Below are 14,368 nucleotides of genomic sequence, written 5' to 3' on the forward strand. Positions count from 1 at the left end.
TTTGCTTAGAAGGATATGGCTTAGAATAGAATGAAAACCAGTGATGTTCTCTAAATAACAGGAGGAACAATCACAAACTTCAGCTGCTAAAGCATCACCATGCACCAGCTCCAGAATTAAATAAACAAGCAATAAACCATTCCCAGGTCAAGAGACCAAGTTCAGAGCAGAGGGCTGAGATGAAAATGAAAGCAAAGGGCAGCTGGAGCTGTACCTCATGTGGAGCTCCTTTGAAGACACTTGCAGACTGGTAAATTGTTTCAGTCCAAAGCTTGATGTCTTCATTTTCCAACTCTTCTGCTGTCCGGTAGAGGGACTTGGGAACCAGCCCACCCTCTGGTACTTCACACTAAGACCAAAAAAACATTTAAAATTATCTGATTATCTCCTGTGACCATCCCATCACGTTCTCTGCCTTCCAGCTTCAGAAACAAACATTCCTCAATACTCTGGAGAAGGGAACAGTCTGACAGTAATTTTATAACTTGTACAATGACACATATGTAATTCTTTTCCCAATGATCTGGGTGAGGTGTTTGCAGAACTGCACACCAGGGGAACAGATCTTGTACACACCCAACAGCCAGCACCCCAGAAAGGGACTGAGCAAAGGTTGCAATTATCATTTACACCTTACACTGAAGAAAGATGGGATGCATTTCAGAATCCTGAGGGAAGTGGCAATAGTGACTAAGTCTGAAAAGCAGAGCTACAGAGACCTGAAAGAACGGGGGTAGAAAATTTCAGGATGGATAGTGGGGAGATACAGAAAGTTTCCAAGCAGGTAAAAGGACACTGCAGCCAGGAAAGTTTTGAAGTTACAGCTGTCTGACAGCTCAGTACTGGAAGTGATTACACAACTTCCCTAAACAAACTTCTGTTTTAAGAAGCCTGTAGCAATGAAGTTGACAACAGGTTCCACAGAAGTGTCTGGGGAAGTAGAAGTGTTTGGTAACTGAATTACAGTAGAGAATTGAAAAGATCTCACAGAAGTCATTTTTGTTCAAATACCCAGAAGACTGTCACTGCCTGTAACTGGCAGGAAGTATTGTAGCAATTTGCTTTCTGGTAACACTCACTTTTGCTTATTTAAGCAGTGGATTTTGCCAGCTTTAAGCTCCAAATTAGATAACACTGAAAGCTACAGCTGCAACAAAAACCAGCCCACTGGAGATAAACACATGCTCTACTCCAACACATTGAGCTGCACTTCATTGTCATTTGAGCCTCTATTGGAACTGACACAGATGAATTTTCAAGAATGGTACATAAATTAATCTAGAGAGTGTACAGGGGCTGAAAACACACCCAGCCTGTATTGTCAAAATCATTACAGGAGAAACAAACCTTACACTATCAGTAAGATGTTAAAATGCCAGACCCAACTGACAGCCAAGGTCCAGGCAGGAACCAGCTATCAAGGGACTGAGAAATGACAGTATCCTGCAGAAAATTCACATTTCTGGTTTGCTAGAGGTAACTGCACTCTCTGTGTGGGATGGCTGGGCTGTTTGCTGAGCCCCCTTAGCAGATGTGCCACATGTTCCTTGGGCTCCTATGGGATCAGTTTTTTAGGTGACACAGACTCTGGGTGAGCTGATAGTGACAGTGCTCAGAGCTCTGCTACCATGTTTGCCTGAACTTTCCAGGGAACAGACTATGGCTTTCAGCTGTGCTTGGCTGTTTTGATAAGGTATTTGATACTCATCGAACAGCAGCATTGTACTGGTCTTTTTAAAGTGGATCCAGAAACAAGCACTGAGCCTGGAACCCTACACCACAGCCCCCACCTCCAAACTACACAGCAATCACTCTGTGCTTACAGATTTCTTTGTTAGGAGGAGAGGAAAAATAACAATTAAAAAAACCACAAATAAGTTGCTACATGGAATATTTTATATTCTTACCATGCACTCTCCACCCAGGAAATCAGGGATAATTTCTTTATCGATGTAATCCAGCAGTCCCCCAGGACCCTGGTAGTCATTTCCAGCATAAATAAGGAATTTCTTTCTAGTGTTATCATCAATGAATGGACTAACCTACAAAGAAAGAAAAACAGAACAGATCAGGCCCTCATATTTTTCTCAAGTCAATTTTCATTGTTTTCAAGTCAATTTTGAAGGAATCAGTTTTGATCACACTGAGTGTTACCATTCTAGTTATGCAAAGTCCACACCACAAAGAAGCCAAATTAATCAACTGTGTAATTAGGTGGTTTTTTTAATCCACTCCAGAAATCCTATATAAAGGACTCACATTATATATAACACATATTATACATATAATATTATATTATAAAATGCCTCCAAGTGGCAGCATTTGCTGCACACACAGCCTGATCTCTGAGGTGCTTTTACAAACTGAGGAACACCTTGGATTACACACATACCAGTGTCCAGAGAACTGGGAATACCCGAGGTGCCCTGAGGATAAGCAGACGACCCAAGGTCTCAGGGTAATTAGCTTCAACCACCTCGATGATTCTCAGCAAGGCCTTGACACCAGGTCTCCATAAATGCCTCATGTTCAAGCCTTCCAGATCCACTAGGCAGGTCCAAGAGCTGAATTTCAGACAGACAAAAAGAAAAATCTTAATAACATCAAAATTCTCCTTGTTTATGCAAGTACCCAACACACTGAAATGTGGGGACCCTCTGCATGTTTTGGTTTCTTCTGTTTTACCTCCTTTCTTTGTGCTGCCTGTAGACACTGGAGTTTAAGGGGTGTGCAGTGATCACTCTGCACACTCCCCCACAGATACTTTAGATTCCAGATAAAAGTTCAGTTCATATGAAGCCAAAAAAAAAAAAATCCTGTCAACAGCCAGCCCAAACATTAAACCATTGCTTTTTCTGGGAGATCAATTAAGTGGCCACACTGCTGCTCTGAAGCAATTTAACATTCACAGTACAGATTTTCTACTACCACAGAGCACAGTGGTGCCAATACACATCAAAGCTAATTCTGTTGTCAGATCTCAGGGAAAGAAGCTTTTTCTATAGGAAGAGATATGTTCTTAATACTAACCACTGAGCTGCAGCATGTGTTTCAGTTTCTTTCCAAGTTCAGGTCTTGCCCTGGGCAGGAATTCAAGATTTACAGCTGTGCTGCACCAGCCAGCAGCCATTACATTATGCATAAGGCTTCTATGAAACACCAAACCCTTCTTTGTTTCACTTTAAATGTTTAATATGCAGCCCTTTAGGATTGTGGCTCCAAATGAAGATCCAGCAGGCAGCACCATTCAATTGTTAAACACACAAGACCCCTCCCTTGGATTTGACCTGCCCCAGAGAGCTTGGGCAGCAAGGTCTGTAACAGGGAAAGGATAAGCAGGCACACCCCACATCCCTGCACCTTACAGATTACAGGAAGGAGAAGAAACTGCACAGAGTCCAAGAAACATGGCATCTTATCAGGGCTGATTCTGCCTTCATTCCATGTCCTTAAATCCATTTTGCAGTTACCACTTTCACAAGTGACCCCTACAATGACTTAAAGATGGGCCAGCAAACCATTTTTGACTGAACTTCTCATGAAGTCATGCCAGAACCTGGAAAACTAGATCCCAGGTTTCACAGGAGCCTCACCTTGGATCAACAGCTGAGTAGCCACACATCATAAATGGAGAATGCAAACCAGAACTGAGAGTAATGAGCCTTGGAGTGGACTATGGATGAACAAGTTACATGGAAGCCACACCTTAAACTACTGGAAATATTACTCATTATACTATCATGGCCTGATTGTTTGCCCAGTGCCTGTAAAATTCTCCCCTCAGATTTGGGAGTTAGGCTGCACTGCTCTGCAGATATCCAGCAGCAGAAGGGAACAGAAACAGCCTTAACAGAATCATTATGAGCACAAGATCAAGGCTGCTGGGGCAGGTGCTGTGTGTCCCTCAGGCTTCCTGAATTAACTGTGTGATTGCACCTGCATGTGAGACACAGCCCACCCTCTGCTTGTTCCACAGCCTGACATTCCCCCACACACCCCATGAGAGCAGCTCATTCCCACAGGGCAGACTTTACCTTATTGGCCTGCCAAACACTTTTGTATTCTCCTCACATCGCCTCAGCCCTTCTTCATTTATTGAAAGAACCTGCACAAGAAAGAGTGGGGTTTAGAAAAGACAGTCTCAAACTCAGTAGGTGGGATAAAGAAAATATGTTTATATTCAAAGACTAATTAAAACTACAAGATCAAACCAGCATAAACTTTTCCCCTGCCAAAGAATGAACTAGAAATCACTACAATTATCCCTAATTACTCAGAAATTAAAGCCCTTTTAGAAATCACAGAAAGTAACCTTGAAACAGAACTAGGGCAAGCAAACAAAAGCTAGTGTCTGCTTGGAAATGCCATTAGGAGAGAAAAGTAAAATCCAGTTCCTGCTCTTAATAGTCACTATGGCTACTCCTATCATTACTAGGAGTCACAAAAAGTTAGTGCAAACCTGGAATTCTGCCAGCTTTCTGCTTGGAAGCTGAGCAGATCCACAGTAACAGTCTGAGTGATGCCTTTAGAGAAGGCACAACTACAGGCAAGCACTCTTCCTTTAAATATAAATTATTCTTATCCTTAGAGTACAGGCTTGACAAAATCCTGAGTGTGGCATTTTCTCTTCTGTACAAGAGCAGAGACTGGAGTCTGAAGCCCTGCACAAATGCAGAAGAATCTGTGCAGATGCCAATCAATAAGCACAGGAGCTGCCAGAACTCCACCTTTCCATCAGCCTGCAGAACACACCAGGACTGATTCCAACCAAAAAAGTGATGAGCAGTGAGCCCATGAGAATGCCTGGGGGGGATGCAGTGGTAGAGACTGAAGTCTGAAGCCCTGCACAAGTGCAGAAGAATCTGTGCAGATGCCAATCAATAAGCACAGGAGCTGCCAGAACTCCACCTTTCCATCAGCCTGCAGAACACACCAGGAACAGCTACCAGGACTGATTCCAACCAAAAAGTGATGGGCAGTGAGCCCATGAGAATGCCTGGGGGGGATGCAGTGGCAGAGGGGATCTCCACATGCCCAGGGGCTGTCAGGACACGTGCCCAGGGGCTGTCAGGACACATGCCCAGGGGCTGTCAGCACACATGCCCAGGGGCTGTCAGGACACTCACATAGCGCAGCAAGGCCTCCTCCCCCAGCGCTCGCACCAGCCCCTTGGTGTCCATCTGGCCCAGCCTCAGCACGTAGAGAGGGCGCCCATCTGCAGACACAAACACAGCCAGAGACACGTGAGAGAGCTGTGCTACACAATTCCCATTCAACAAACAATAACAGTTAAACCTCCCCTGCAAGAGGAAGAACCAGGAGCAGACAGCAACATCAACACAACATAAACATAATTCAGTGCAGCCACGTCAACTGATTATCTGTAAATGAGCTGCAAAAGGGAGATATCCTGATTCAGAAATAGCTCCCTGACCTTCATGGAAAGTTCAAAGGACTTTGAGCACATCAGTACACTCCAGACAAGGTATACACAATTAATGACACAGACTATTTTTAGCTTCCAGGACAGCTCAGGTACACCAATGAGCTGAACTCTTCCTTTAACTGCAGAGCTGCAAGGAAGGCTGTAAAGCTTTTATCACACGTGATGCAACAGTGCTCTGGAGAGTTTACAGCAACCTTTCTGGAAAAACAGCCATCCTGATAAGTGGGAATTAATGAAACCAAGTGTTAACCCAGAGCCTGCCCTCTGCAGAGTGTGCTGGATGGAGCCACACTCCAGCTCTGTCACTGTGCAGAACTGGCATACAGCCCTGCTTATGCAGGCTAAACCTGGTGAGAACAGACTCTGCTCCAGAGATCAGCTTCAGCTGGACCCTCTGCATTAGAGCCCTGCTCTTCCACAGTCAGCCTGCACACTGGGGCAGCCTGACACTGGCAGGACACTCAGGCATTAAGATGAGTTACTGTGTTGGCTGAAATTGAGAATCAAAGTTTACATTTCTGGCTCTTAGTTGTACAAAACAGCTCCCAGACACCTCCTAAAGCTGTGATGCACTTGTTAAGCTTTGTTTCATCCATTCTAATACACAGGCTAAACAATCACCACCTTATAAAAGTGAATATGTTAGCATACAATATAAAAAGGAAGCTTTCTACATAAAAATCCCCCTCAAGTCTTGTTGTCTGTGCAGCCTCACTCCCCTCCAACAGCTGCAAGAGAGGTTATCAAATTATCATAAAGTACTTTGGGACACAAGGAGAGAAACTGCAAAAAACACACTATTAATAAAACCAACAAACAACCAAAACTGCAGAGGCAAGGCAAGTTATTTATTTGGCAAAGACACTGCCCCCATGGAAGTTCACAGTGTTTTATGTTTTATCAGGTGGACTAAAACAAAATGTTATTTTAACATCAGCACAAGGTTATCTTGGAATGTACTGTTTAGCTTTTGAAACACTAAACAAAAACTGCTATTAAGCTTCACAGCAGCTCTCCCTTCCTCCCTCTTTCCCAAATGCCTCCAAACCCAAACCAACAGCTCAGTAACCCTGGTCCATCCAAATGACACATGAAGGAGAGTCTCAGCTGACAGTGCTTTGTTAACACTGTACAATTTATATTCCATTAGAGCTTTGAGGTTTTAAAAAGACATTAGATTGAAGCATTGCTGTCAAAATAAAAGCCATTCAGATGTATAGAAATCTGTGCTAATTGCAAGCCAAAATAATAACTTCTTTTCTTAAGCACTGATAGTTCATTGCAGACAACATGCTTCATTATCCCTGCTGCCTTTGCTGTAGCACTAAAAGCCACACAGCATTGTCAGCCTAAGTTTGGCACATTTAGCACATGTAGGAGGAAAGGAGCAATACTAGAAGAGGATTTAAAAAAGGAACCTACCACTGTAAAGTTTTAAATTATAGAGAACTGCTCCGTTCTGAAATGCTGTTTCCATTATTGACAAAGCCATGCTTTACTTGTGGGCATGCTGCAAGAGAGATCAAAGGAACTGCAGGGGAAGGGAGGGGGCATGAAGTTCACCACAAGACTGCAGAACTTCTCAGAAGAACATTAAACAAGGCTTTGATGCATTCTGCACCTCTCTGCTCACTGGCAGGACCCAGTTGTGTGCTATTGACAGAGGAAGTCTTTGCAAAGGACAGACAAGGAACAGGCTGAAAGGGAGAACTTATTAACAGGTCTTTTTCCCTACAATCTTTACAAGTACATTCTCATTTTCCATTTTCTCAGTTTGAGGTCTGCCAAACCCAGAGCAGCAGGGAAGAGTCATTCAAGCTCTGTGATTAAACTTCTGCTTCGTCCTCCCTGTCTCCTGGCCAGCACTGCTGACAGCATCCTGCCCTGTTTCATATGCTGCTTGAAAAAGGAAGAGCTGAGCAGAAACAATGGTGCCTGGTGGGAAAAGACTCAATCAGAGCACAGATCGCTCACAGTGAGAGATCATTTCCTTATCTAAAGAGCCCAGCTTGCCTCAAGCCACAAATTCCAGCGTGTTTCATTTCTGTGTATGTATTAGCAACGAGATCAGTGCAGGATAAAGCAGAGGGACAGGGGAGTGTGTCAGCCTGTGGCTCACAGTGCAAAGGGAATTCAGCCAAAGCTGCTCCTCTTCTTAAACAAACCTGCTCTATTTGATGTTTTTGCAACATTCCACTTCTCATCATTAAGCTGATTGTAATGCCAAATAAATATTCATTTATGCCATCAGCAGATTTATGCAACATCAGAAATAAATTGATTACAAAGCTATACTTATTTACAAACACCTTTTAATCACTGAAAGAGCACACTCAGCATTTGCCTGACACCCTTCTAAGCATCTCAGAGCACTACGGAAGCGCAATTAATCACTTTTTATAAGCTCCTGGCAAAGCAGATTTAAGTATGGCAGTATTAGTCAGAAAGACTCTGATCCAGGACTCTGCCTCCAGCAGCTAAGGCTGGCAGAGACACTGGAACAGGCTGCCCAGAGAAGCTCTGGATGCCCCTGGAAGTGTCCAAGGCCAGGCTGGAGAGGGCTCTGAGCAACCTGGTCTAGTGGAAGATGTCCCTGCCCATGGCATGGAGATGGAACCAGATTATTTTAAATTCCCTTTCAACCCAAAACACCCTATCAATTTAAGTGCCTTTAGTACACAACAACTGAGAAGTTCTAACTAGCCACCTTTAGCTAACAGAGGGACAACTATCACCTTGGATTCAAAAAAGGCTGTTCAATACACTATTTGTACTGAAACCATACCTTTGTCATGGTGATGCCAGCCTCCTGCATAGTAATCCTGGAGCACTTGGGGAGGATTCCAGGTGTCCAGAATATAATCCACCTGGTGCTGCTTACGCCACGTCAGGGACTGGCAAAGGATCTCTCTTGCTTTGTCGATGTTGAAGTCCCTGGCACGCAGGAATCTTAAAATGTGTTCATCCTTTGGGATCTATTAACAAAACCAGACCCAATTTTGTATTCAAGGTTTGAAACAAGAACAGAAACCCAAACAATAGAAGCTGGTCAATGTGCAGCCCTGCACCAATGCAAGAGGATGGTGTGTGACTCTGGGAGTTACTCAAGAAAATCAGCTTTTGTTTGAAACAAAACCATGAGCCCTGTCAGGCACTGCAGGCACTTCATAAAGGATATAAAACTTTCATGAACTCTGATGTAATCATTTGCACCTGTATGACCATACCAATTTAAATAAATCAGGACAGAACACAGACTGTGTTTTATTGTTAAGTTAGAGGAAGCTGAGACCCACATGCAAATCACAAGGCACTGGAAAAACCCCACCCTTGCTATCAGCACTCCACTGCTACCACTGTTTCGGTGTTTAACACTATGATGTTTGGCCAAAACAAATAAATGTAAAAATAAGGTCATTGTAGAAACCAGGAAGAGTTATAAAACTGATAAAATTCCCCTGTGGCAGTTTAACTGACAGTCTGAGAGGCTTCCAGGCTAATTATTGAAGCACCTCAGCTGCAAAGTCAGCTGGACAGTCACCATGAACTCCTCTTATTGCCACTGCTTAAATTTAGGTTTTGATGCTGGAGGGCCCCTTAGCAGGAAGAGTCAGCCCCAGGGGGTGAGGCAGGACATTTCCTCAGGCCCACCTTGTGTGTCACACTCTGACCAGGGACACCCCCAGGAACTCACTTTGCCTTTGTGCGTTTCCTGGAGCCACTGCCGCAGGCGGATGAGGCAGCTCTCCTGCATCGGGGTCAGGTCCCCCAGGTACCTCTTGATGTAGTCTGCATCCAGCTTATCTAAAAGAGAGATCACAGGTGATCAGAGTGGTCCTGGCCTGACCTAGGCCAAGCACCAAGTGATCTGATTTGCTGCTGTCTCTAAGTGGCCGCTGTGTTCGGCACAGTCAGAACTGAATAAAGTTTCTTCAAATCAATGAAAAGATGAGCAAGGCAACAAACACAGTCATTTTCATGAAGAAAATAAAATTGTTCTGTAGCTAAGGAAGGAGCAGAAACAGACATTTGTAAAAGCATTTTGCCAGTATACTCAGATTCATCAATCCACAGCACCACTGGGCTTGCTGCTTCTAGAAATATTTAGAGAAGCTTTGATCTCCCAGTGCAAGATTTTTCCCAAATCCCCAGAAGACTGTGTCTAGGGAAGTTTCAGCTGTTTCCTCCCCATCCTTCCTACAGTCATACCTATTCCTGAATTTCAGGGTGAGAGCAGACTGTTCATTTACAACCTAATGAACAGCAAAGAGTTTTTCTGCTCAGACCTGATCTCCACTCACGAGCTCAGCCTGTAACAGCTGCCTGAGCTCTGCCGTGTGTCACTGCTTGGTGAGCCCACACTGCAACATCACAACTGATCACATCACCAACTCAGGAGCCAAGGTGGAGCTCCTCAGCTGCCCAGGAGAAGCTGCCCAGTGCTGAGAGCCTCTCCAGTACAAAGCCTCCCATAAAACCCATCAGACCCCCATACCATCGGGTGTTCCTGCCGTGGGCTCCGAGGGGCTGCTGGAGGTGTTGAGGATCTCCTTGTTGCTCAAGCCCTCCTTTGTGGCAGACTCTGGGATATTAATGGCAGGTGACACTGGTCTCCTGGGGTGGGATGTGCTGCTCTCTGATTTACATGCAACAGGAGGAGTCCAGCGAGGGACAAAAGTTATTCCTTCTTCCTCCAGCTGCTTCAGGTAGTACTCTATTATTTCTTTTCCCTTCAAAAAAGAAAATTTACTTCAGCTATTGAAAAAGCCCACACATTTAGACAAAAGAAAGGATTGGGCTGAAAATTAAAAGATCAGACCTCTGAAGATTTGAAACAGCCCTACACAGACACACTGCCCCAGGCCTTTAGCAAAGCAGCCCAGCTTTCTGAACAGAGCAGCCTGTTACTTAGCAGCAGCCTCATTGTCTTTTGGTAACTTGGAGCCAGGCACATCCTTCCCAACTGCAGGCTCACCTTTTTAATATTGCTGGTGTATTGTTTCATGGCAATCTTTTCCACTGTGCTTTCAAAACCAAAAAAAGATTTGATATCCAGACTTGCTGACTGTTCAAAACAGGTCCAATCTTCATTGTCAGGATGAACCTGCAAGTCAGAAGATCACACAGCTCAGTTATCCATTTAGGTTTTTTTCCTCCCTCACAATATTTGAAATGTTTCTTGTTTTACAGGTTCACAAAGTCAAAAACATTCAAGTGGAATTTGCAGTGTCTTGCTTCACAGTTAGGAAGAGGCAACACCAAAGCACAGAAAGCTGAGAATCCCTTCCATGGTCCCACAGCTCTTTTTTTTTGTCTTAAAACAAAGGGGAGGGTGAAGAAACACAAGTGCAGCAGCCAAGAGGCAGAGGACTGCACATTTCTACACTGCCTCAGTCTAGATAAGGGCTGGGACTGCAAGGTGTGTGTGGAACAGGGTTAAAGGTTCCACAGGGAACTCTGCTGTGGCTGATAGCCCAGGGCCAGCTGAGCCAGGCTAAGCCCTGCAGCAAGGGCAGGGACAGCATTCCCAACAAGAGACAGCCAAAACACTGCTCCCTCACTGACCTAGGAGCTGCCTTAGCATTCTGTACAATGGAAACTGTTTTATTTTGTTCTGCCATGATAATGCCACAGACAGAAGAGCACACTCCTCACTCACTGACACCTTCCCTCTTAGCTTATCTCTTGTTTTTCTGATATGATTCTGAAACAGACTTTTAGTTGGACTCAAACTTAAAGGGTTTTTCCAAGCTAAACAATTCTACAATTGATGTTGATACTGTTACAAAAAGCTGTTTTTTAAACTCTCTTCAACTACCATAGATTTGTTCAAGCAATTTCTAGGTCAGGCTCTGAATTTGTCATTATAAAAACATCACAAAAGGCTGGATTTCTAAGCATGCAACTGGCCTGATGCCTTAGGGTTTCCCTCCCCCTCAAAACATGCTAAATTTGGCTAAGAACAGGATCAACACTTTATAAGGAGACAACTATAGAAAAAATCCCTTTTCCCTTCATTTTGTGTTTCTGCATTAGGGAATGGGAGGTACAAGAATAGCTTGTACAGCCTCAGTAAGTACAACTCATAATAACATCATTTAAGAATCTTCCTGTATTTGCATAAATTCAATTATAAGTCACCTTTAATAAAAATTAACTTTTAGAAATAATCTATTCTTCCATTAGAAACCTGGTTTTGTATTTACCTAATTTCTCCACTGAGTAGAGCAAATGAGCATAGAGAAGTGCTGTTTTGTACATATTTACCACATGCACTTTCCTGTACAGCATTTCCCCTGTTTAAACAGAGCTTTCATATTAAAACTGCAGGTAAGTGGAAGTGTATTCTTTAATTTACCCTGGAAGTTACAGCAGAAATAATTATAAAAAGATTAGATAATAGTGTCAAGGGGGTTTGGTACCCAGTGATCTTTTAACCACAGGTTAAACACAACAGAACATGTTATGACCTAAAAAGAGTGCTACAATGCAGATAAATCAGTCACATTTGTTAGCTCTGATCTGACCTTTAACATCAGTTTGAAGTCCTACTGCTACAGTACATGCTGTAAGAGCCCATGAGGATGGGCTGAGCCCATCAGAAATAAACCATGGCCAAAGCAGAGCAGCAGGCCAGCCACCAGACTCCTCTGCATCAACATTTGCACTGAAGACCAAGAACAACAAAAAAAGCTAGGTTAAAACATAGCTGACTCAGTGACCACCTGTCTGAGCTGAGCAGAAGGCAAATCAGCTGAACTTTGCTCTGGCAGCTCTGGCAGGGTGTCATCAGCTTCACCAAGTCCCACACTGCTGCTACAAAGCACAGCTTTGTCTAAACAGAGCTGTCAAACACGGCCCATTATGTTGTGTTCTGCTCTCTGAGAAGATGCTCAAGCAAGAGTGTGCAAAATGCGTCTCGGTTCTTAAGATAAGTATGTTACATTTAACACTAAATTGTCACTCAGGGCAGTGTGTTGGTTATTTTTTCTTGCAAGGCAAAAGCCAGGAACAATTCAATCTCTGTCTGAGTGCTGAGATCTGAACACTGCCCCAGTAAGAGCTGCTGTTACTCACTGTGTAGGAGCAGTGCTCGTTGATGATGACTCTGTTAGAGAAGGTTTCATTGTAGGCTTCGATATGCAGAGTCCTTTCTCGCCTGTTCAGAGAGTTCTTCTGGACAAAGTAGACATAGTCCACTCCAGCAATCTGGGGAAGAGGTACACATTCTGTTAAGGTACAGTATTGAGGTGAAGGGATAGCCAGAAGCACAAGGCAGGCATTTGAAAGCTCATCACCTTTTTCAGCAGCCGTGGTGCATCGATGTCCAGCTTGCAGCGCCGCTCGATCACATGGATGGCCCCATCCTCACTCTTGTACTCACTCACAGTGTCACTGGCCACAAACATGGGGATCAGAGGGCACGTGGGAAACCTTCTTTCATATGCCTGTCACGATGGAAAGAGAGCAAACAATCATCACCATTAATTCCCGAGGGTGTGCAGAGTCCCTTCATTAGCATCAGCAGCATTTGGAGGCTCAGTGCCCTTCAGAGCTTCCCTGGAATGGGCTGAGCCTTCCTGAACCCACACTGCAGCTGAAAGACTCCAGTGCATTCCAAACAATCCATTTATTAATATGTTCCTTGCCACTAAGGCAGTTTCTAAACCACACAAAACAACCCATTCCTCCCCTCCCTCTGAAAAGGAAGTTATTTATTCTGTACCATGACAACCCCCTCGATAACAGGAAAATCAGACCCTCCAGTTCTAAAATACCACAAGACAAAACAATTACGTCTTGGATTAAAAAAACCCACTTACTAATTACCGGTGTTTCACCAAGCTGTCTACAGGGATTCATACAGCTCCCCAAGGTCTAATAAAAACATTTCAAAAGCTATTTCTTAAACTAATAGAGCTCTCAAGCTCCCTGGGCACATAGTGTTCCTAACGATTTCACTGCAGTTTATCAGTTCCCAGTTTTGTCCAACAACAATCAGTCTATTACAATGAGCTCATTTCACACTTCTGAAAACACAGAACTTCTTGCAATAATGCAGAGCTAGCAAGAGCTTTGATTTTGGTTAAAGAACATAGCCATGTAAATAAATTCATCTCTTAAATACCTGACAAACAGAAAAGATGGCATTAAATCAGACACAGGATAGTTAAGGATTTGGGATCAGTAAAAGAAGTAAGACACCCCACTAGTAAACTTATTGAATTTTGATTTTAAAACCACTGTGGTTGGAGAATACAAGACAGTTCTTTTTTTATCCTTTTTTTCATAGTCTCCAATGTATCTCTTCTTCTCTACAGCTCTTTTTTTTTTTCCCCTCATGGAGTAGCAGTGAAGGAACTAAATCTTTAGCCTGTTTTCCATATTGTGAATTCCTTTATTTTTGCTACTATCAGAACCTCATTGACTTTGAATTTTGCAAGGTGTCCCAATGCAGAAGAAAACTTAGGTAGTAAATCTGAGAGAACATCATGAAACAACTCTTTAAAAGAGCTAAAATATCCACTCTGTCCTTTCAGATGATTTCAACTGCTCTGAAAACAGCTGGGCTGCTGCACCAAGAGGGAGAGGGTGGGGAACAAAACAAGCAGCAGCTGCACAAAGTATGCAATGGTGGAGCTGGAACAGAAAAGGTCTCTTAATTCTCCCTTTAGAACAATTAAAGTACTTCAGTTTATTACCAGTGCTCAAACCCAGTTTGAAGGCAGTGTTACTATGGTGACAGTGGTGTAAGGCACTAAAACAGTGCCAGCTTTTTTCCCCTTGTGCACGTTTTTAAATCATTTTTGCAGCATGACTGTCCCGGGTTCATAAAGCCCCTCTGTGAGGCAGCAGAAGTGCAGCCACACCAGGGCTCACAGCAGTCCCTGCTCCAACCTCAGCTGTGCACAGCTGGATGGG

The 14,368-nt window shown here is 43.7% G+C and overlaps 1 protein-coding gene across 1 annotated transcript in view; it reads right to left on the reverse strand.

Annotated features, from left to right (window-relative positions):
* SEC14L1 (SEC14 like lipid binding 1) overlaps positions 1–14,368 on the reverse strand; it is a 41,256-nt gene that overhangs the window by 4,686 nt on the left and 22,202 nt on the right. The window contains exons 3-13 of the mRNA XM_033076835.1: positions 12,745–12,894; positions 12,524–12,655; positions 10,422–10,550; positions 9,942–10,176; positions 9,141–9,250; positions 8,232–8,421; positions 5,127–5,215; positions 4,035–4,105; positions 2,393–2,564; positions 1,908–2,042; positions 215–349 (exon numbers count right to left, since the gene is read on the reverse strand). Of these exons, the coding sequence (XP_032932726.1) occupies positions 215–349; positions 1,908–2,042; positions 2,393–2,564; positions 4,035–4,105; positions 5,127–5,215; positions 8,232–8,421; positions 9,141–9,250; positions 9,942–10,176; positions 10,422–10,550; positions 12,524–12,655; positions 12,745–12,894 (1,548 nt within the window). The remainder of the gene's footprint in view (positions 1–214; positions 350–1,907; positions 2,043–2,392; positions 2,565–4,034; positions 4,106–5,126; positions 5,216–8,231; positions 8,422–9,140; positions 9,251–9,941; positions 10,177–10,421; positions 10,551–12,523; positions 12,656–12,744; positions 12,895–14,368) is intronic.

This window comes from Catharus ustulatus, chromosome 20, assembly GCF_009819885.2.
Source record: "Catharus ustulatus isolate bCatUst1 chromosome 20, bCatUst1.pri.v2, whole genome shotgun sequence".
NCBI classification, from domain to species: Eukaryota; Metazoa; Chordata; class Aves; order Passeriformes; family Turdidae; genus Catharus; species Catharus ustulatus.